Source organism: Hakea prostrata, chromosome 3 (assembly GCF_041222555.1).
Source record: "Hakea prostrata isolate BN-2017 chromosome 3, UWA_Hpros_2, whole genome shotgun sequence".
Taxonomy (NCBI): Eukaryota; Viridiplantae; Streptophyta; class Magnoliopsida; order Proteales; family Proteaceae; genus Hakea; species Hakea prostrata.
Window position 1 is genome coordinate 17,833,878 of NC_142602.1, and position 24,674 is coordinate 17,858,551.

At 37.2% G+C, this 24,674-nt stretch overlaps 2 protein-coding genes across 3 annotated transcripts; one reads left to right on the plus strand and one right to left on the minus strand.

Moving 5' to 3' along the window:
- Positions 1-928: 928 nt before the first annotated feature.
- Positions 929-2,853, plus strand: LOC149021336 (Protein kinase superfamily protein). Its single transcript, XM_089149585.1, has one exon. It carries the CDS (start codon positions 1,296-1,298, stop codon positions 2,373-2,375), a length of 1,080 nt encoding a protein of 359 aa, XP_089005711.1. The 5' UTR covers positions 929-1,295; the 3' UTR covers positions 2,376-2,853.
- A 290-nt stretch (positions 2,854-3,143) lies between these two features.
- On the minus strand, positions 3,144-23,041 carry LOC149021337 (translocase of chloroplast 34-like). 2 transcript variants are annotated; one of them, XM_089149587.1, is made up of 8 exons: positions 22,822-23,041; positions 22,146-22,251; positions 21,924-22,031; positions 21,685-21,809; positions 21,248-21,512; positions 13,575-13,643; positions 3,931-4,092; positions 3,144-3,766 (listed from the first exon to the last, which is right to left on the minus strand). In XM_089149587.1, exons 2-8 carry the CDS (start codon positions 22,242-22,244, stop codon positions 3,656-3,658), a joined length of 939 nt encoding a protein of 312 aa, XP_089005713.1. In that variant the 5' UTR covers positions 22,245-22,251; positions 22,822-23,041; the 3' UTR covers positions 3,144-3,655. The 2 variants fall into 2 exon arrangements, with proteins under 2 accessions (XP_089005713.1, XP_089005712.1); XM_089149586.1 differs by having other exon boundaries at positions 3,154-3,766; positions 22,146-22,254; positions 22,822-23,040.
- Between the last annotated feature and the right edge of the window lie 1,633 nt (positions 23,042-24,674).

The window sequence follows — 24,674 nt, forward strand, 5'->3', positions numbered from 1 at the left end:
CTTTATCTATTTTAAGGTAAAAAGGAAATTATTATGAAACCTTGATTTAAGTAATAGCTACTTAATCTAACTTGATAGAGCCAAACCCTTAATAGGAAAGCCAATGACAAAAGATGACTCTATATATATAGAGAGAAAGCAAAAGTTAATAAAGGGATTTGAACCTAGTGTGACACTAAAATAGAAATAAAATTGTATATCTTTCTTTATTTAAAAAGAAAAATAGGAGAGATGAATTAACTTTGACATGTTCACAAAAGAATTGCTGCGTGGTACATCATTTATTAATAATTCTTTAGAGCAAAAGTGATATAAAAGGGTTTTGAGCCTAGTGTGAAACTAAAATAGGAATAAAATTGTATATTTTCTTTAAAAAAAAAAAGAGAGAGAGATGAGTTAACTTTGACATGTTCACAAAAGAATTGCTGCGTGGTACATCATTTATTAATAATCTTATCAAAAGAATCATTTATTAAAAGTTATTCTATCAAAAAAAAAGCTAACAATAAATGAAATTTTTGGAATTAAAAGGATTGCCAAGTCAAGATAATAAAAATACTGCCAGTTATCATATTGAAGCATTGCTTATCGGACCTCTTAAGTAAAGTAGTCATAGTTCGACATTCCCTATAATATACGTTATAATTCCCACACCTTAATATAAAACTACCAATTCTTAAAATAAGATAACAAACGCATCGCAAATCAACCCAACTCGGGTTTAGAGAAAAGTGAAATATCTTCAGTTCAACGCAATAAATGCGCTGATAGTTTAGCTTGAAACAAACGATTACTGAACCGAGATCTCGATCCTGACAGTCGCAAATTTCGCTGAACATAGACGGCTCATTAAGCAAGATCTAGAGAAAAAGCTTGTGTTCAACCAAGCTTCTTTTGGTGGACCTATGACAACAGATATGTTCCCTTTTATCAACAAAAGAAATCACAAAAAGTTGGTGAGGAGTGGGGACCCAACAAACAGCAATGGAGGTATCTCATTCTCATCCTTACTGATCTGTCAGGCTTACACCCTTTGCCTTTTTCTTACTATGCCTTTGCTTTTCTTCTGATAAAAATCCACATTTCCCAGCTTTTGTTTTGTGTTTTGGGTAAGCTGAGCTCCCCAAAGCTCCTTGTCTTCTTTATGGTAGTGCACGCCCATCCATGATCCACCCTTCTCTTCACTTCAAAGTTTTGAACTCAGAGAGCACTATTTGTCCTCTGATCTCTTCCATTCATGGAGAAGAGAGAGATCACCTCAACATAGAGTTTCTGTATCTCAAGAAGAAGCAAGAATGGAGGAATTCGAATATAGCGAGCTTCAATTAGCAACCAACGACTTCTCGCTATCGGCGCTGGTCGGAAAAGGAAGCCATGGATGTGTCTACAGAGGTGTTGTCGGAGACGGCAAGCTTGTCGCGATTAAGAAGCCTTCAATTGGTCTTCAGATCCTTAAAGACAACTCGAAGCTCGATAACGAGATTGAGGTTCTTTCTTCTCTACACAAAAGCCCTTACCTAGTTAACCTGGTTGGAGTGAGTCACGATGGTTCGACTCAGAAGAAGCTTCTTGTCATGGAATTCATGCCTAATGGATCTCTTCATGACTCGCTCCATAACATGTCTACTCCTCCAACCTGGTTAAAACGCTTCCACGTGGCACTCCAAGTCGCCAGAGCTATACAGACACTCCATGAAGCCAGACCTTCTGTAATTCACAGAGATATTAAATCAGCAAACATCTTGTTCGATTCAAATTGGAATGCCAAGTTGGCAGATTTCGGCCTTGCAGTAAGGCAAAACGAGTCAACTCAACCAGTTAACTCACCTAGTCCACCCGCAGGTACAATTGGTTATTTGGATCCTTGTTATACTACCCCAGGAAAACTAAGTACCAGAACTGATGTCTTCAGCTTCGGTGTGGTACTACTAGAAATCATTAGCTGCACACAAGCAATCGACCCTAGACGGGAACCGGCTTCGATCATCGAATGGGCGTCGCCGTTGATCAATGGGAATCGAGGGGGTCTCGAGATATGCGACACGAGAATGACATTGCCTGGCAACATGGAAGGCACGATACGTCGCATACTTAACATTGCAGCACGTTGTGTTTCGTCAAAGGAAGAATGTCGTCCTTCGATGGCAGAAATAGTCATCGAGTTAGAGAGTTGTGTGGTAAGACCAATTCGAAACCCGGTATGGCGTAGCCTTCTCAAGAGCGTTCTCTCAAGACACCGGAGCCGGAAGACAAAGACAATGACAACAACGACTATAATATGCACAACCCATCAAGCAGATGTTCATGTGGATCATTCAAGAGGGAAGCTCTTAGTAAGGGAGGTTCTAGCCGAAGTGTCTTCAATTGAAGCATAAGGACTCAACTCAACCCGGTCAAGAGACTCGGTCGGGTCCGAGTCACCAGCTTTGATGAACTTAGAGATCGAAAACGACGTGACAACCGGCACCTACACGAAGTCCAAACAGAAGAATCTTAAAAGCAGGTGGGAGAGCATTATTATTCCAAAAGCTTTGTTTAATGGGTTTTGTCATCCCATGGTGATGGCTTCAACTCACCTTTTCCTTTATTAACTTTTTTTGATTTTGTGTTAGAGATTCTATCTCTCAGTGATTTGTATAATACATTATACAAAAATAAAGAAATTGTAAAAGAAGAATGGGACAGAGAGGATTGCTTGGGTTTCAGCCCAAGCAGACATTGAAGAAATTCTTTGTCCCCTGCACGAGATCTTTGCATGGGTAAAAACATAATAAATTCATACAGAATAATATACATTATCAGCAACTAAAGTATGGTCTTAAATCTTAATCAATGAATTATCTTAACCCACCTTCACGCGATCTTTTAATGTATCTTTTTTTAGTTTTTGTTCTTTTTTTAGTTTTTGTTGTTAAAAGACTCATACATAAGGTGGTCTAATCGTGGAACGAAACTGATTCCCCTAGATTCAGGTGTTGCATGCTTGTTGAGTTTGACAGATACAAAAATATTTGTTAAGATTTCTTTTGCTTATTGAAAATTGAAATGACTTTTAATTCTATCAATTAATAGATATGGTTTTGATTTGCTATTTACACTATTTTTCATAACAAAATTTCTTTCTGGATAGTTGGTAGCAGATGGACTGTCAGAAGCCGAACATTCTACACGTTTTATGAACCTTTCTCTCTCTTATAAGTTAATGTTGTAGTGGTTTCCTTTAAACAAGAAGCAATAATACCATCACAGGATTTATAGGATTTAATTTCGTAAATCCCCCTGTTTGCCAAACCAGTTAGCAACAAAATGTTAAAATTAAAAACGTGATCACAAAACCATGGGAATCTCAACAGTAAACCCTACTAAAAATCAAGATCTCTCAAGACAAGGAGTTGAGCAAACGAAAACAAAGACCAGGTGAATTAGAAAAGAGCATTCTAATGAAAACAGATAAACCAACTTGAATTCACCGAACTCAGTTAGGTTAATCTCAAATTCCAGAATAATATCCATTGCCGGAGAGGTGTGATGCTGCTTACGGAGTTGGAAATCCTAATCCTGAAGTGAAGAACAAACGAAATCGGAGGACAAAAAGTCACCAGATCAAAGGAAAAAGAACCACCAATACTGAAGAAAGGTTTATTTGAATGAGGAATCAGAACTGGCGCTTGGACAAGCCCATGTCCCTCAGCTCCCACAAAGGCCTACTCTCCTTTGCCATATCCTGCCTGATTGCCCGCTGAATTGGTTTAACAACAAAGAAATACTGCAAAAAAAAAAAAAAAAGGGTTCACACATCTAATATAAGTGCAAAAAAGCAGAACCAACAACTCCCTTCCCTCCGAAGCCCAAAGAAAGAAAAGCCCAGAGGGATATGTTGAGGAAAAACAAATAATGTACAAGTAGATAAAAGACATATATTACGCTGACCTGGAAGGCCAACAACAATGGAATCCACAGCTTCCCCTTCTCATTTGCATTGGGCCCTTCGATCAACTTCTTGTCAACCAAAATTGCTTTGCTTCCACTTGAAATGACAACTGTGATTGTTTCTACCAATTTCGGAATCCAAGCAATGCCATTTGGAAGAACCTGCATCAAAACAAAAGCAAGATTACTCAGAAGTCATAATTTGCTCATTATAGTAAGGTCGAGTTTGGACTTCGTTAGATGTATTAAATCTGATGAATGCAATCTTCTCGCGGGGTGAAGCCACTATGAAGAGATGGAAACTGTTTCTACAGCCTACAAAATGGAAACATTTCAAGTAATGGTGACTCAGATGACTGCAGTACTCACAACACACCACTATCTTTACAGTTTTTTTTTTTCACCCAAAAAAAATAATCGATAGAGCTTAGAGTTATGTGGTTTATCTTGTTCAAACCAATTTGTTTATCAAGATTTCGTGCACAAGGAAACTATTAAATGGATAGAGAACAAGTATTATGTTTCGAAAGGGCGGGTCTTGGCACAATGGTTAGTGGACCACAGTTGTAGCACAAGGTCAAGGTATCGGAACAGCCTCTCAGCAAAAATTCTTGAGATTTATGGTGGGGTGGGAGAAATGTCCACCCAGACTCTGCATGTAAGGAAGCCTTCCACACCAGGTTTGCCCTTATCAGGATTGCAATACCTATAGATGCAAAAAGATATATTGACTCACTATAAAATTTAGGGTGTATCAAAGCCTTGCCTGAAAAGAAAAACCACTGATGCAGGACATCCAGCCACGAACCTATTCAAACCAGCATTAAAGGCCACCTCAAAACATAAAAAAGAGAGACCAAATACTGTTCTTGTCACTATTCACGTGAACAGTTTCACAACCCTTATTTGGCATATTGAAAATATTCATTAAGGATTTTGTGGGGCCCAAGATCAAATTTTATTCTTGGGAGATTTAGGACCTTAGTTTAGTTTCTATTTTAGTTATTAGTGCAAGTGGCTGAAATATAAAGCTTAGTAGTTTCTACATTTATAAAATTCTATTGTCACTAGTTACTAGGATATTAGTTTCTATTTTTAGTCTACTAAGTTTCTATTTCTTGTAAAGCTTTAGCCAAGCTATAGATAGGCCATTATATTGCAATAAAACAAAGACTTATGGAATAGAAAAAAGATGAATAGAGGCTTTCACAGTCTGGGTTTGCAGCCCCTTTCTCTCTCTGTCCTCTGCTCTTCTCTTCTTCTTCTTATGAGTGTTCTTCTCATTCCCCTTATCTAAGTCTAATTATTCTCAGATTCCCCTTCTTACGTATCTTCCTTATCCTCCTTTCTTCTCTATTCCATCCCCCATTAACTACAATCTTGGAAAACCAACTTGCAACTTGGTTTTAATGTCAAGTAGATCATGACATAAGCAATTTGATTACTCAGGAAGCTCATGAAAAGATTCAAAGTTCGCAAGAAAGATCTACATATGGTCTTACATTGATTTTGTAAAATCCTAGGATAGAGTCCCTAGCATGGTTGTCAAGGTGACAAGGCAAGACGAGGTGAGGGCAATAGAGGGCAACCAAAACCAAGGCATTGTCTACACAACAAGGCAACACTAGGTCACCTTGACCCAAAAATGGGCCTAGGCGGACGCTTTGACAACCTTGGTCCCTAGGGAGTTAATCTACCATGTTTTAGAGAAGGTTGTCATGTACGTGGATGCAGGGGCGGAGCCAGGATTGAACATGGAGGGGGTCGAATATATGTGGGCCAATGTGGGACCCACTATAGGTCCCATCTCATAATATATTATTATATTATAATGTAGAGTCTACATTAAAAATTAGGTAAATTAATAGAAAATTCGTGAGTGTAAGAGAGAGAAATGAATAATTTGAGAAAGAGAGAGTGAATACCTGATGTGGAGAAGATTTAGGAAAATTCCAAAGAGAAAAAATATAAATAAAAGAGGAAATCCATGAGAGAATAAATAGAAATGAAAATAGGAGGGAATATATAAGGAGAAATTCATGGATCGTGAATTAGTTTTTAAGTAGAATTTAACCTTTTATTCCTTAAAACTAGGGATTGAATGATAACCATTAGATAGAGATTATGAATGACATTTGTACCCATCATCTTTATGTTAAATTTTTATTTTTAATTTTTGGAGGGGCCAAATAGAGGTATTTCACATTTAAAGATAGAGAAATAAGGGAAAAAAACAAGCATATTTCCAATTTCAAAAAATCCGGGGGGGCCATGGCCCCCTCCGGTCCCAACGTGGCTCCGCCACTGCGTGGATGTAATTAAATATATAAGCATACCATGACGTGACTAGTGTGAGATATATGGGAGGCCAAAGTAGTCCCAATTACAAGGATTAGCATTAAGCCCTTATTTGTTTGTACTTGTCATGGCCAATAACATTCAAGAATATATATTCTCAGGTACATGCTTTTTGCCAAAATATTGTTTTGGCAGATGAGGCAAAAAGTAGGGATGAAGGCTAAGTTGGAGTTATTGGGATCAACCTTGAGACCGAGAAGTTTTAACATAAATAAAAGAAAGATGGAATTTCGGTGTTCACACTATTTATACCATGCTTAGTGTCTGGGCTTTAAACTCTGCCATTTTTTGCTGCCAGTCCCAAGCCTAGACAAAGGTTGGAGCATCAAGTCAACAACCAGCTCCGATAAAAGCTAGCCAAGCCTTTTTCATGGATTCAATCTTATATGATAAATGCTATGCTAGGTCGTTCCCAACAAAAGAAGCGACACACTACACTATGGCCCAAGTGTAGTGATAAGTGGGCAATGGTTAGCTAGGGCGTCCCCCGTTAAAGATGTTTCGCATCGGCACCCTAGATGCTTGTGATAAGTAGGCAAGGGCTCCTCCACACTATGGACGAGTGCAAGTAAAGAATTTAGTCCAGAATTAACAGGTTAGATTGGCATCTTTGAACATAGGTTCTTTAAAGGGTAAGAGCTTAGAATCAATAAACGTTATGAGGAAAAGAAGGATTAACATAACATGCATTCAAGAGACTAGATGGAAGGATAAAAAAGCTAAAGAGTTGAATCACATTAAACTTTGGTACACTAGGGATAAAAGTAATAAAAATAGAGTAGGTATAATAGTGGATAAAGATTTCAAAAACGATGTGGTGGATGTTAAGAGATTAGGAGATAGGATTATTGCTATTAAGTTTGTGATGGAGAAAGATATCGTTAACATGATTTGTGTCTATGCACCTCAAATAAGATTTGATGAAAGTCTAAAGTTAGAATTTCGGAAAAATATGGAAGGATTAATGCAAGGAATTCGTCAAGGAGAAAAGGTTATCATAGGGGGGGATCTAAACGAACATATTGAGAAAGATCACAAAGGCTATAGAAGTGTTCATGGAGGATATGGTTTTGGAATGAGGAATGGATCTCAATTTTAGATTTTGTTGTTGTTTTTTATCTATCTATTGTAAACACCCACTTCAAAAAGAGAGGAGCATTCAATTACCTTAAAAAATGGACATCATAAAAGCCAAATAGATTTCTTCTTGACTAGAAAGTCTAATTGATTGTCGTGCAAGGATTGCAAGGTGATACCAAGGGAAAGCTTAACCGCACAACAGAGACTAATGGTCTTAGATATGTGTTTAACTCTAAAAACTCATATAAAGTGTGAGGTTAACTATCCTATGATAAGATGATGAACTTAAAAGGCGAGCGCTTGAAATACTTCGCTAATTAAGTAGTCATATAAGGAAAGTAGGATTTTGAGGGAGACACTAATGCAATGTGGAATGAAATGGCTATTTGTATTTGGAAGGTGGATGTCATAAGTGAAACAAAAGGAAAGCTCCATTTCTATAAAGAGACTTGGTGGTGGGATGGTGATGTAACCAGGCCCCCGACAGCCCAAGAAGAGCCAAAAGAGGGCCCAAGCCCATTCGGAAGTAGGCACCAAACCAAGGGGCACGGCAAATTGGTCATTTTCCACCCCTAGTTCAGGTCTGTCTTAGTTGGATTGAGCCCAGCTAAAATTTTGGAGTTTAGTTCTTTCTTTCTTTTTTAATATATATTTTATTTGGAATCCTAGTTTGGCAAGTAAGTCAATTGTTTGTTTGTTAGTTGTAAGTCAATTGTTTGTTTGTTAGTTGTTAGTCAATTGTTTGTTTGTTAGTTGTTAGCTGGTTACGATAAGGTTCTTTATCTTAAGCGACTTTATCTTAGAGTGGGTTTATTCTGAAATTTGTAGTTGAGTCCTTATTTAGAAAGTATTAGTTAATTTGGAATCATAGAGAGCAACTTTGGAATCAAAAGGCTTTAAACTAAGTAGAACAAGACGGAATATCTAGATTATAACTTTAGTCATGATCAAGCCGACGATGAGCTGGTGAAACTTGATGATAATGAGATCCCTCAATGCAATTGTTTTAGGAACCTTGGTTCAATCATAAATAATAATAAAAAAAGGTGGTATAGAAGATGTTGTTTCACAAAGAATTATAAATGGGTGGATAAAGTGGAAAGGTGCGTATGGGGGTCTTGTGTGATCGAAGTATACCTTTAAAGCTCAAATGAAAATTCTATAGGATTGTCGTTTGAATAGCTAAGATGTCTAGTGCAGAATGTTGAGTTGTTAAAAAAAATCATGTAGATAAACTCAGTGTAGCAGAAACAAGGAAACTTAGATGGATGAGTGGAAAAAGTAGGAAGGATAAGATAAGGAACGATCATATTAGAGTTGATCTAGGAGTAGCTCCGACAAATGATAAGCTATGAGAAAGGCGTTTGAGGTGGCATGGCCACCATCAATGGGGGCCTGTTGTGAATGCCCTTGTACAGAAAAGTGATATAATCCAAATTGAAAGTACTAAAAGAGCTTAGGGTAGATATAAGATAACCTTAAGAGAAGTGATGAGAAAAGATATGCATAATTTGGGACTCATATCTAGCATGGCCTCAAATAAAGCTAATTGAAAGGCAAGAATCCATGTAGTCGGCCCCATTTGGTTGGGACAAGGCTTCATGATGATGATGATTAGTACCTGGGCTTTTAATTTGTTTCATTAGCATGCGATTGTTTTTGCCAAAAGCTTTTAGAAATGCAGGATCAGCTCAAGAATGTGAAGCAAGAGGATTGCTTGACAAACTTGCCCAGGCAATTGCCATGGGATTCTGAGAACTAGTAAACTGGACTGATTCTCTGAAGTTGGTTACATGGCTTACATAACCAAAGTAATACCTTTGGCCTTCGAATCTATTTCACTTTTTTCTTTCATAACAAAATCATGTGGAAGGGAAAATATTATTCCTAGGATCGGTAGAAAAGAAGCTAATTAATTTTCGGATCTATATGGGTATGGTTTGAAAGGGGAAATTATGGAAATCTCTGGAGGGGAAGCAGTTCAATAATGTAAAATTGTTGGGCAACTTGACACTTTCTTTTCTTTTTTCTTTCTTCTTTTCTCTTTTTTGTTGCCACAAGAGAGAGAGAGGGGTTGGGAGGGAAAGAGGAGGCATAGTAGGGCCAGGGCATGATGGGGGAGGGGTCTAACAGTATCATGGGAGGGTAGGGGAGGGAATGGGGGTGGGGTTGCTGCTGTTCAGGTGCGGCAGCAGGAGCAGGGGGTGGGGGTGTCTTGCGGGGTCAGGGAAGGGTGAGGGAGGGGCTGGTGCTTCCTGGGAATGAAGGGGAAGGGGGGAGAGAGGCTGCAATGGTTGGGGTGGGGTGGGTCTTCCAGAGTTGTGCAAGGCAGAGAGGGTGGAGAAGGGCTGCAGGAGAGAGAGGAGGTAGGGGATGGGGGTGGGAAGATGCTGCACTTGTTGCTTGCTGAATTTGAAGATGACTTTGAATGCCTTGAAACTGCTGTAAACAATAATGGAGATGCTGATCCTTGAACACTCTTAATTCTCAACCATGGTCCCTTCAACTAGGAAACCATGATCCTTAAACAATTTTATTCAATAATCAAACTTAAGTTACAAAGAAAGAATAGGCTCTTATTTATAGACTAATAAAAGACTAACACTAAGTGGGATTCCTTCACAAACTAGGATACCACCTCATAATCAGGACTCTTGAATCAGAATCTCAAAAAAGACACATGCTGAAAATGAAGTTTAAGGTATCTCAAACTCTAATAAGCACATGCCTGAATTCTATTCTGATTAAAACTCTAACGGCACATGTGCTAAAGTTTAAGAAAAACAATGATTCAATAACTAACTCAAAACGAACTCTAATCAAAAGAAAACTACTAAAAGATAAGAACCCTCCTAAAACATAGGAACCCTGTTTGTACAAGAGTCTTTATCTTATCCACAACTTAACAAATTCAAACACAGCCCAAATTAAACCCTAGGAATAGTTCTGGAAATAATTCCAGCAATAAAAGAGGGCTGAAAATGCCCTAAATATGTCTACTAGGGGGTTTGGCCAGCCTATGGAGGCTTCTTGGAGCCATCTAGGGGACCCCACCTAGGGCTTCAGCCAGGAGGTCAAACTCGTGGTCAAATCATATGATTAATCTCTTTCTCACCATTGCTCACCCATGGTTGTCAAAGCATACGCCTAGGCAGCCACCTAGGCCCATTTTTGGGGTCAATTCAAAGTAGAGACAAAATAGCAAACAAAAGGGAAAAGAAGAAAGAAAAAAAAACAAAATTAATAAACATTTATTCCACTCAATCTCTCTCCTCCCTTCTTCTCCTTTTTTTTTTTCAATCCACTAATTCCATTTTTTATTATTTACTTCCATTTTTTTTCTCCCCTTTATTATCTCTGCGCTACCTCACTCTCTCACCAAGTTCCACTTCAAATTCATCCATAGTTTTCCTTTTTTACTTCCATTTTATCTCTCACTCTCACTTACCATCCCTCACTTTGCCCCTCTTTCCTTTCTTCCTCTTCACATGTTTCAAAGTCCTATTGTTTACTTATATATTTTTTCTGTTTTTTTCCTTTGTTTCATTATTCCAATATTTCGTATATTCTCTTCCAAACTTTGTTCCCTTGACTTGCCTTTATATATACCCTTCCTCATCTCTAGACTCACACTTCTCTTCAGCAATCAAGTTTTTCTCTCTTTCTCAAGTACTCTTGGCTTTTAGATTATTTTCTTAGACATAATTTTATCTCTCCCTCTCCATCCCCCCTCACTCTGCCCCTCTTCCATTTCTTCCTCTTCATGTCTTCTAAAGCCCCATTGTTTACTTATATCTTTTCTCTTAATTTTCTTCAAATATTTCCTATATTCTCTTTCCAAATTTGCTCCCTAACCTTGCCTCAATATATACCCTTCCCTCTCCTCCTGTAGACTCACTTACATACACTTCTCTTCAGCAATTAAGTTTCTCTCATCCCCACTCACTCTGCCTCTCTTCCATTTCTTCCTCTTCATGTCTTCTAAAGTCCCATTTGTTTATTTATATTTTTCTCTTAATTTTCTTTGTTTCATTATTCAAATATTTCCTATATTCTCTTTCCAAATTTTGCTCCCTACCCTTGCCTCGATATATACCCTTCCTCTCCTCCTCTAGACTCACTCACATACATTTCTCTTCAGCAATTAAGTTTCTATCTTTCTCTAGTACTCTTGGCTTTTAGATTATTTTCTTAGACATAATTTAATATCTCTTTCCATCCCTCACCCATGGTTGTCAAAGCGTAAGCCTAGGTGCACCTAGGCAGCTGCCTAGCCCTCTAGGCTCATTTTTGGGTCAAGGTGACCTGGTGACACCTTGTCGCCTTGCTTGGTGTCACCTTGGTTTTTGTTCCCTTCTATCACCTTGCCTCGCCTTGAAAACCATGCCCTCACCCTTCGTTCCTTTCTTCCTCATCACATGTTCTAAAGTCCTATTGTTTAGTTATATATTTTTCCCTTGATTCTCTTTGTTTCACTATTCCAATATTTCCTATATTCTCTTTCAAAATTTTGTTCCCCTAATGTTGCCATTATATATACCCTTCCTCCTCCTCTAGACTAACTTAACACTTCTCTTTACCAATTAAATTTCCCTCTCTCTCTCTCTCTCTCTCTCTCTCTCTTTTTCTTCTTCTTCTTCTTCTTTTTTTTTTTTTTTTTTTTGACCTCAAGCAAGTTGTAATCTCTATACTTAGTCAATGCAAGTCTTCAGCGAATTTCTTCAAATGCAGGTTTTTTTTTTCCCCTCTCCTCATTACATGATTTATTTTTTTCCAGCCTAGCAACTTCAAATTTGCTTTCTTCCAAATGCGGTTTTTAGGGTTGATAAGATTTAAAATCAACCAAGTGTTTATCATTCAATGATTAAAGTTTCAACTTTCAAGTAGGCTTTGTCAGTAATCTTCTCTCCCCTTCCCCCTTCCAATTACCCATTTTTAAACTACGATTTTAGCTTTCAGTTCTTTGGTATTATTATTCCACTTTCCTCTCTAGATTCTTGATTAGATACGCCTACCGTCATGATTCTCTCTAGTTAAGGTCTAAGTAGGCTTCGTCAGCAATCCTCTCTCCCCCCCCCCCTTTCTTTGGCTTTCATTTCCCTCTTCTGACTACCCATCATTCTTAAATTAGAAATTTAATTTCAGTTATTTTGTACTATCATTCCCCTTCCCAATAAATCCTTCATTAGATATGCCTAAAGCCATGCCTCTCTCTAGTTAAGGTTCATTTTATTTACTGTTTTAAGTTACTAATTTTTCGTGCTTTATTATTACTTGATAAATGATGCATGGTTAGGATTTCAATTTTTATTCCAAGTGTAATTTTGTTCGATGCGTTGGTTAGGACTGTTGTCATTTTCTTTAGATGAATGTATGTTAGGACCTTTGGTTTTAATTAATGAACGAAGACCATATCACTCTCGCATTGCTTAAGTGAGTAAAGAGGTATATCTCGCAGAGATCAACCAATTGGCTACACAACATCCTGTGCTTGCAGTTACTATCATTTTTCTGAACAACCACTATAGAGTGATTTGATGGAGATTGAAGCTCTGAAAGAGATAGGACCAAGCCTAAATGACCTTAGGAGAAGTTGTGAGGAAAGACATGCATAACTTAGGTCTTGAATAGAGCTGACTGGATGCAGGAACGTGTAGCCAACCCCATTTAGAGGGTGCATGGTTAAGTTGATGTTGCTTTTGTAAACTACAAACCTTCAGAGTATATAATCACTTCCTTCCTAGAGTGAAATAATTAAATGGATTTTGAAATCTGTAAACATATGAACTTGTCCAAATGAAGAATTTGAGGCACTAGTTTCTGGTGCAGCCCACGTGGGATGGGTTCATATGTGCTCCTCACTATGCCATATGGCAGCTCAGATGAGAACTTGAGACCCAAATTCTGTGGACAAATAGAAGCCAAGGTACCTTGCTCACACATTGAATTCAGCCCGAGTGTTAGTTACAAATGGCAACATAGAGCTATGAAAAATTCAGGACCATGGAAGAGTGCACACTAGAGGTAGGGAGTACAAAGGTACAAATATGTGTAAATATGGGAGAGTGAATAGTAGGACATAAAAAATAATAATATCGAAAATGAAACCTAATGTCAAAAATAATAAAACAATAAAAATAAAAATGAAAATAAACATCATCATAATCACATTAAATTGTATAAAAAAATGGATGAATAAAGAATACCTTTTCACCACTGTCATTTGTATTACACCTCCCACTGTTCTCAACCAAAGCGACGGGAATTTTGAACCCCTAAATACATAAATATAAAGTGGAAAAAGAAAATGTTATCAATGCAAGATAGTGTATACTAGTGATCATGAAAAATAATTTAATTTTTAACATCATACCAATAAAAAACAGACTCTTCATAAGTACGCAAACAGAATATAAGCAGCTAAATATAGCTATAACAGTCACACATCAGTTTGCTACTTGTGCCTAGAAAACCCCATCCCAAGCAAAACCTGCCCAATTCTTCTGGGCCAGGCTGTATTTCCAGGCCATGGGTCGGGCTAAGGATGAGAAAACCTCCTCAACTACACTCCTCAGTACAAACTATAGAATCCTGACAATGAACTGTCTCCTGTAATACTCTATTCTCTTTGTTTTCGATCAATATAGTCATACTGAAGGAGAAGCTAGATATGGAGCTTCAACTACAAATATAAAGCTTATCATTATTGAACTGTTGCTTTACTTCTTGATTTAATATTCTGATGTTTTCCGACATTGAATAATGAAAAGTAACAGACATCAATTTATGAACTATATCTGCAGAAAATAGCAAGGACCCCTCAGACTCTGCTTGTGTGGAAGCCGTGGGCACCGGGTTTGCCCTTTTTTATCTGCAGAAAATAAGAATGAGCCTTAAAACCTTAATAACTTTTATGAGACCCTTCAACTATCTGTCCTTCAATTAATTATCATGTCCATCACCAACCAACTACATCCCCAGTTTTTGCATTACAAAGTGACTGCTGTGAAGACTCTGGAATTCTTTTACTCAGTTAAACTAAAGAAATATGGATAATAAGGTTGCTTAAATAGCTTACACATTCTGAAACTGAACATTTGTAGTGGAAACTCAGGTTCAAAAGTCATTTGAATATTCTACTTTCAATATGGCTTAAAGAAATAATTAAGGCACTAAAAATCTTAAACAAATCAGGAACAATTCTTCAACTTTTCAAAACCTATGTTGCAAATCAACATCCCATGTTTCAGTATGTTGCATTAACCAGACCAATGGAATTGCATGAGTAATCCATTTTCTACTCCAAAATATGGAAGCCAAAGTAAATCTGTAGGAAATCCTAATCAACGTACAGAATTAACAGCTGCACTTGTGATCCACAGTCCAGCAAGCACATCATATTCATGCATTATTCATGTACTTAAAAATGTAGAATCTTAGGAATCCACAGAGATTATCCAAGCCCCTTTCCAAGATTATGTGTCACAAATAGGGGTGTAAACGGATCGGATAGCGGTAATACCATATCCGCATCCTATTATATTCAGACAGATTCGAATAATATCCTATCGGTTTTCGGAAGGATTCAGTCAAATTCGGATGATAGCCGGATAGTTATTTTATTAAATAGATTCTACTAAATTGGGATGAATACAAGTTTTCAACTACCTATTGATATCTTTACCATTTTATTTGTGAGGGTTAGGTTTGAAAATCTAGCAAATATTCACATATCTCAAGTAAAATATTTATGAAAATAAGAAAACAAATCCAATTAAGTAACTTAATCAGATAATTTTATCAGACAAATAATAATTGGTCGGAAAGGGTATTACCATATTCGCATCTTATTAGTAATCGGACGGATTCGGATGCCCCTTAATGGATATGTATGCAAATCCGGAAGCAGATTTCGGTTATTACACCCCTAGTCACAGAGATATGGTCTGCATAACAATGGGTTCAAAAATTGGAGAAAGAATAACTCCAACACCATGTTAGAAAAAACAAAGTTCAGTAGGAAGCTCAATTGGGATCCTATTACTAGAACATAGTAATGCCTTGGGTAACTTCAATGACGACTCCCTGTTTCTCTTCACCCCCAGAACTCAATGTACTTGATCTCTCTTTTTAACTCCTTCAGTGACAGAATTTCACCCACAGTTCACTTCAGGGCTGGAGGACTGAAATTTGAGTTACGACTGCCTGAAACACCATCCTGGTGGTGAGAAGACATTTTCTCTGTCTTGCGCTGATCATACAAAAAGACTCAACCTCACAGAATTCATCAACTACACACTACTATTACCCAATTAATATTTGTATTACACAATTCAGAACAAGAAAAAGGAACAGATGAAGAGAGGATTTCTCAATTAAGATTTAGGGGTTCAAACTGTGATGTAGATAAGGCCTAGAAGAAGAAAAACCCAGGTCCATATGACCAGCTCCAGATGGACCAGAACTCAAACCAGATGAAGCCAACCCCAACAGGTCTAGAAGGGCAAAGAATAAGAGGCCAAAACATTGTTCACATGAACAGTGTTACATCCCCATATTTGATTTTGTGTTCCTTCGATTTGTTTCCGTTTCTGTTCCTGTTTTCTCGGCGTTTGCTTTAACAGGATAGATACGTAAGTACTGATAGTTTTCTAAACATGGAGGAAGACTAAAATCTAGGTTACGCACAACCAAATCATATCATATATATGATATATGTTCCTAAATGATGCATGCATAAGGAAGATTAAGTAGGACAAAACAAGGCCACACTCACAAAACCTGTAAGACATTCAATTCCATGAGTCATCAGTACAATGCATAGTTGTCACGGTGACGAGGCGATTTTAGCTAATTGGGGTGATGAGTCGATGAGGCGCCCTTCGAGGCGCTTTTGAGGCGGTCGAGGCGTTTTAAGTGAAATTTTTACTTTGTAGCGTACATCTTAGGGCTGCAACTGGGCCGAGCTGGGTCGGGCTTTTGCAATCCCAAGCCCAACCCTATATGTTCTAATCTGAGCCCATTCCCGCCCTAACCCTAGTTCAGGGCCAAGGATTATTGTCCCTAGCCCTAAGCCCATTCCCGCCCTAATTGGCCCTAATTGGGCCGGGTCGGGATGGGTTGGCCCTGTCCCTGATTGGCCTTGACCTTGATTGGCCCTGACCCTAGCCCTAATTGGCCCCAACCCTAGCCCTGTCCATAGCCCTGATTGGCCCTGTCCTTGGCCCTAGCCCTGATTGGCCCTGTCCTTGACCCTAGCCCTGATTGGCCTTGTCCCTGGCCCTGATTGGCCCTATGTTGGCCCTAGCCTTAATTGGTCTTGTCCTTAGACCTAAAATATCAAATGCAAATTCATAAAAGTATCACGAGTAAACTAAAAATAAAATTCATAGAAATATAAGATGATTCAAGCTCATACAAAATGATAAAATAGTCAATAAGTTGATAGTGTTGCTTTAAATATAAATAAATTCATACTCCATAATTCTATATTGAGCTCTAAAAGTCTCATTGCTTTGGTGATGGAAATTGAAAACATCTCCCATTATGCTGGTGATGGAAATTGAAAACTTCTCCCATTGAAATCCTTATTCAACAAAAAAATTCATATTCAAAACTTTGTTAACAAGTAAATCAACGATAATTTAGTAATGATATTTTTTTCGTAGTTAAAGAAAATGATAATTTAGTTACAAACATAGCTATTTGTCCTTAATAAGTTTTTATTTTTTATTTTTTTCCGAAATATCACATTGGAGGCAAAAGAAAAATGTCCATATTCATGACTGAGAAGTTGGGTATAGATTTGTTAGATATTAATTCTCTATATACTAGCTTTTATTATTTATAATATATTATCTCATCTTAGTCAAAAAAAAAATCAATGATTTTTGGGAACTAAAAATGACTTAGTTCAAAAAATAAAAATGATCTTAAAAATAATATAAAAAGTGAACTATGGTCTAATATGATCAAAATGACTGAAGGTCAAAGTTGAGACTTATAGTTATATCAATGTTAATATGAAGATTAAGGTAAAAATTTAGTACATGATCAAGGTCAAATTAACATTAAGACTAAAGCCAAAATTAGGGTCAGGATGGGGCCAAAATCAGATGGATGCTTACTACATTGGAAATGAGGATATAATTTATTTTTATAATTTTTTTACAAAATATGATCATGTTTTTAAAATTTGACAAGTGTCAAGTATTCACCCGTGTGGATTAGAATTCATTCCTCTCCATATGGGTGGAGGGTCAAGACTCAAATCAGGGCTAGAATCAAGGCCAAAATCAAGGTCAGAATCAAGGCCAAGATCAAGGTCAGAATTAGGGCCAAAATCAAGGCCAAAATCAAGGTCAAAATCAGGGCCAAGATCAGAGTCAAGATTAGGGCTAGAATCAGGGCCAAAATCAAGGACGGACCGGGATGGGCTGGGCGGGCCAGAGAGTAATCCCAAGTTCGCCCTTGGCCCTAGTTCAAGGCCAGAATATTTTGGCCCTAACCCGCACTTAGGGCCAAAATTTTTAGCCCAAGCCCTATTCGGGCTCAGGGGCGGGCTTAGGGGGGTCAGGGCCGCTAGGGCCAAACTTGCACCCTACTACATCTCATACACTAATTCATTATAAACATATCTTATATATAATAAAAAAAACTAATATTAGCCATTTAGCCTACCTCAAGTCATCCAACATACTACAAACCACACATAGTAGGTCCTAAATAAATTCCAAGTATCATCCTATCATTAACAAGAATCAAGATACGATAAAAAAAATGTAACTAAATAGTAAACACATATTAGTACAAGCACATAAATCAAATGCAAGGGATAAATAAATAAAAGCAAATAATATCAAAAGAATTGCAGTTCAAAGGAATCTCATGTACACAGTGCATACACCAAGCAGTATATCTCAAGAATGCAAACCAAACCAGAGAAAGAAAGAAAAGAAAAGAAGAAAAAGAAGAAGAAAAAGAAGAAGAAGAAGAAGAAGAAGAAGCAAGCAACTTGTAACATTGTTACAACGCAGAAAAAAATATTCCAGCGACATACCGTCGCCTGAGATGGTGACCGGAGTCGCTGCAACTACAGTGGCTTCCGTATGAGCCTATGAGGGAAAAAGAAAGAAAAAAAAGAAGCAGAAGTAAGAGAGTAGCAAGCTAGCAGCAAAAGTCGATCAATTTTGGACCTTCAAAACTGAAAAAGATAGTACAGGTGGTGTCGACGGTGATGTATTTGGCTGTCGTTGGAGTCACTAGATTCGCCGGAGTCGCTGGCTGCTGTCGTCGATCGAGTGGAACTGAAGATAGTAGCAGAGGAAGAAAGTACCAAAGAAGAAATGAAAAGCTAAAAGAGAGTTTTGGTTGTTGCCGGAGTTGATGATTTCATAATCGATGAAGTGGAAGGTGAAGAGAGTAGCAGAGGGAGAGGGCCGAGAGGCAGAGAGGATGAGAGCAGAGAGGATGAGAGTAGAGAGTTAGGGCTCGCAAATTGCAATTGGGATTGAGTGATTCTCGGGTTTTCTTCTTTTTTTTTTTTTTTTTTTTTTTGGTTAATGATTTAATGTTAGAATGATCCCATGTAAAACTTATATATGCACTCAACCATTAGATGATTCCCAATTGGAATCTAATGATCCCATGTTGTTCTTTATGGATTTCACATGAGGCGCTTGTCGCCTCAACCCCTTAAAGCTCGCCAAGACGCCAAGGCATCGTGGAGTAGGTCAATACAATCTTAGAGAAAGATCAAATTAATCCCCAAATAAGTATTAAATGTTAACGTGGAATTGAGAGTGAAGACTTAATAATCCTCACAGATACAGGATCTTAGGTGGCAAATTTTATTTATCTTACTGTTCCACGACCTGACATCTCATTTGCGGTTGGAGTAGTAAGTCAGTTTATGCACTTCTCAAGGAAGTACATTTTGAAGCAGTTTGTTGCATCCTGCGATATCTAAAAGGAGCTCCTAGCAAGGGACTGGTTTATTGTCCTCATAAAAATGTTGACATAGTAGGAAATTCCAATGCTAACTAGGCTGGAGCGGTGATGGAAGGTCTACTACAAGATATTGTACTTAATGTTGCCCGGTCGAGTACTGAAGCTGAATAAAGAGCTACAGTCACACCAATGATGAGTTAATGTGGTTATGGTCCTTCTTCTTGAGCTATGTTTTCCAACTACTGAACCCATGAAGATGGTTTTGTGAGTCGTGACAACCAAGCTGCTATCTACATTGCAAGTAACCTCATGTTTCATGAGCATACTAGGCCCATCAAGGTTGATTATGCTTCATGGTGGTGGCAGCCTCTCATGTAGAGGCCACAAGACCAAGGAGGTCTCAAGTTCGAGCCTCTGCCCCTACATATCTCCCCCTCCCACCACCACCCTCGAGCCTATGGTCTTCTAGTCCTTGTGATTGGATTAATGATGACCCTCCCCTCAAGAAAATGGAATGTCATTACTCCCTTTTTTCCATCTGGAAAGCAGCTTGGTGACCTCTTCACCACGCCCTTGTTTGACCTTGCCTTAAAAAGTGGCTGATGCAAGCTAGGCATCAGACATTTATATGCTCTAGCTTGAAGGGTTAAAAAGTAAGGGTACATAACTGTGGAGTGCACATGGGTTATGACCCACAGTTTTTAACCCACGTCTGTTTAATCTTTTTACTTTTGTTTGTTTCCTTTTTCTTGTAGCTAAAGTATAAAGCAATATTAAGGGAGATTAGTTTTTATTTGTAATACAGATTTTTTTTTTTTCCCTTTTTAGCAAGTGTACCAGAGGAATATCCTAGATCTGGATTTCCTTCGGATACTAAAAAAGAAGCCATGTGAGGGGGAGAGCTGCATTCCACACGCTCTCCCTCTTCATCTTCTCTCCTTCATCTCTGTTCTGTGTTCTTCTGATTTCCTAAGACTGACAAAAGAAATTTAGAGCTCCTACATTAGCCCATGACTTCTGGATTTAGTTGACCATAAAAAATACCCAAGCATATGTTGATCCGAACCAAAAGAACTGGTTCAACAAGAACTGCAAGACAAAGGCTGAAGATAATTCAAGTTACTGAGGTTCTTCCTCCAAAGGTACCTCTCAAATTACAATCCTTGTTGTTGATCTGAATCACTTATATTCTGATAACCTATTGTCTAGGAAATTAACTCAAATCCAGTGTAGGTTTTCCTGTAGTTATTGTGTAGCTACCAAAAAAAGGTAGGAAATGACATCAATAATATGGTAAGTGATGCCAAATCTGGATGCACCATTAAATGATATTACATCTGCAATAGGATGATTTTCAGCCTTAGATATCACATAAACAATTGCTACAGCAAAACCGACTACAAATATCCATGTTTCAATTACATATTTGGAATGTGGGAGTGGGGACCACCACTAGCTGCTTACCGCTTAAACTAAATGACCTACTTAATGTGAAAAATTCAGGATAAGAAAACACCATTTAAAAAGAACACCTTAATACCCTAAGAAATAATAATAAGTTCTTTGCAGGATATACTTGGATATTCCATTTTTCTTTTTCAATGACATGCAAAAACCACTGAAATTTATCAGCCAAGTAACAGCAGCTATAGCTATAGCTATAGCAGATATACAATTGTAAATTTCATTGATAGATAGGCTCCAGCCATGTTACGCATCAATGCTCCTCAGGAAGAGCAAAATAGAGAAATGTTGCAAATCCTGTTTCTTCACTTCTTCAAAACATTACTTAAAGGCTATGTAACCTCTACTGTTATAGGATAAACCAAAGGCCAGAGTTGTTGAAGACCATGGCCCGCTCAGTGAAAGAGTATTTTGTGAAAAGCAAGAAACGTGAACTGCTAATCCTCAAGATTAAGAAAAGTGGTACCTGGGTGTCCAATTTTTTCAAGCGAGCACCCAAACGAACAACTTTTAGAAGAGCTTCTGATCTTCTAAAGAAGAAATCATCATAATTTATTCCGTCCGGTGGCGAGAGCTGAGCATGAGTAAGGACAATCAAACTCCGACTCCATATTCCTTTACCAAAACTATCAGTGATTGCTTTAATGATCTGCCTGTCCAAATTATCCACTCTATAAGCATCCAGCCGATCCACATAGAGCATAACATCAATTGTTTTGTTCAAAAGGAACCTGTTAATCATCCATACACAAATCAAAGTCAAAATCAGTAGCCTAAAAATATACTGAAACAGAATATAACCTTTGCATCATAACAATGTCCCATTCAGAAATGCATTTTTACACAAAATAAGCCTTGAAAGAGTAACAGAATGACTAAAGTTTAAACTTTGATAACACCAACCGCTTTATAATGTCAAAAGCATGGTCACTGACATATCCTCCTTCAACAAGGCCTGGTGTGTCAATGATGTTCAATGTAAACCCTGCCCTGAAGCGTGAAACCATCACTGGTCTTGGTGCCTCTGGCTGTAAGAAATTGAAAAACCTATAAATATTTAAAAGAGTGGGCCATAACTGTTTAATGGATCTTCATAAAGATAAGTCATCCAACAATTTCACCAACAAGGCCACATGACAGACCTGGAACGCACTAACTGCAACAACCCGTTCTCCTATGATAGAATTCAGTGTTGAAGACTTCCCAACACCACCTTTCCCCAACAAAAGGATTGTCAAGGTGCTCACATTCTGTACACATATTACAATTAAGAAAGTACAATAACAGAATGTAAATAGGGTATCAATTCGATATTTGAAATAAGAGCATAATTTTTCACTCAAACTAAAATAAAAGAATCCAACCTCTTGCTTTAAATTTCCCAACAGTTCAAGCAATTTTGTCTGTGTAGCAAGTGGAAACTGCTGAATGCCTGTCCATTCACGGACTATTTGGGATGCCATTTAGCGCCTTCTAACCACCCAGAATCCAAAAAATATCATATAAAATGAGCCAGTATGTGAGAAACAGATATAGAATGACCATACAATTTTGATCTTAACCAAGTCAGAAGACAAATATAAACTATAATAACAGCAAACAAGTTACATAAAATTCAAAGAACTGCATATTTTAAATTTTCTTCGGGACAGCCGAAGAATTCAACCAATGATGGCACAATAACTAGAGAAATGTACATAATTTTCAATATCAGTTAAACCATCAACTGCAATGAGAGAACCACGATCCAGAAGGAAACCAGAATTTTCTTTTTTCCATTTTTTTTTTGATAAATAAGGGATTACAGAAACATAATTGCGGGATGAACTTCATATTGTATATATGTATATGAATACAGAAACATAGTTGCAGAATGAACGTCATATAAACATGTATATGTGATTCAGTAGAAACAAAACTCCAATAATCTCCACATACAATATAAACCGCTCGAAATTGAGACGACGGAAAAGAAACCCTAAGCCCTGTGACGAACAGAAAGTAAAAACGGAGTAATGAAAATAGCCTTCGAGTACTCACCCACTGGTCTCACTTCAGTTCTTTACAAAGGAGAAATCCGACCAAAATGAAAGACCAATAGGGCTTCGAAAGAAACGAAAGGCTTCTCTAAGAAACCCTTTCTTCTCCCATTTGCTATAGATAACGTCACGCCTTGGTCAGATTTCGATTCTGTTTAAGATAAACGGGACCTCCTGACGCCGGGCAAGGGATTTCTTCACCCTTTATCTATTACAGAACCTTGAGGCTTAGGGGTTTATGGGTTTTTTTTTTTTTTTTTTCTTTTAATCTTTTTCCTGGCAACGCATAGCTGTTTTTATAGAAACCAGCACAATAGGTTGTGGGTTCGACTCTTGCTAAAGCGTATTAATATTTCTGTCTCCGGCTCAACAAGCCCTTTGTACAAAAAAAATATATATTCTTTTTCCTTTTAGGAATTTAAATCTCATTTAATTATTTGACAAAAAAAAAAAATTCATGGTATTTTTATTATTTGTTTATGATTAAAAATGATAAGCCTTCCTGATGATGCATCAATTTGTTTTGTTCTTTTTTATTTACTAGTAATGACTCACGTGCATATGCATGTGTAATGTGTTGTTAAATGTAATTTTCTATTTTGATGATGTCACGATTTGGGGTTTTGTCAGCACACGATTTAGTTAATTGTTTGTAAATTTAAATCTCGTTTAATTATTTGACAAATTACATTTTTTTTTTTATGACTTAAATGTTTAATAGTTTTTTAAGGTAGGTGTGTTTTGGAAAGTAAAATGTAGTCATCCTTCATCAGTTCGTGCTTTTATAATAGTAATATGATAGTATGATATAATTAGTATTCATTTACAGAGTTAAGAATGTCTTCGTTCAATAGGTGAAGAAACAAAATTCCTTATAAATTTATGATAACAAGTTTTTAATACTATAAATGAACTAACGTCTACAAATGTTGAACCCATTACCTCTCCACTGAGAAGTATGGATCCTCATGTGAGGTTATCATCAATTAGGAGAATTTCCAATGATCAATCATTATTTGACACAAAAAAAAAACATTATTTTCACCCATTTAAATTCAAGCTATAGTTACTATTCCCATTTTGCCACCTGGCACTCTAGACTTCTCCTAAAAATAGTAAATTCACTATTAAATTGCTTATCATCAATGCATAATGCATTGTAATGACAAATGCCCAATGTAATACAGCTTATTTCTCTTATTCCTCCATGTATTGGAGTCATAATTAACAAATCTATACACTCCCCAAATAAATAAATAAAAATTGTGAGGAACCTCATATGAGGCCATCGCCATTAGAAGCTCATTCTTTTATTGAAGGGATGCTTTAGCTCCTATTTGTTTGATTTGTGACTATGTATATAATAATGTTCATTATGCTTTATTTTTCTATTCTCAACTCGTGAATGTTGGAATGTTTCCCTTTGCATATTGATACAACAAATTTTCAAGGATCACATTTTCATGACTAGTTGGAATTTCATTCAAGCCATGTTCAAATATCGTGACAACATGATATTGGTAGATCAAAAGTAGAGTACTAGAGTGCTTTAGTATGTTACATTATGAACATTGAAAATTCAACACTTTTTAGAGGAATATATGCTATTAGGCATAATATGATTACTTTGATTAATTTTTCTTATCTATGTGCAAATATCCAAAACCATGTTATCGACTCACAACATCATTCGATAAGGTATTAGCTGGCACCTTTTGACCATCCAAGTGAGGAGTTAGCTCATTTTCAGATTTTAATAGACAGATCATGTGACAACAATATAGCAAGAGAGGTAAATGATGCATTATGTAGGACTAAAATGGTGAATTTATTGTAGCACAAAACAAGTATGTA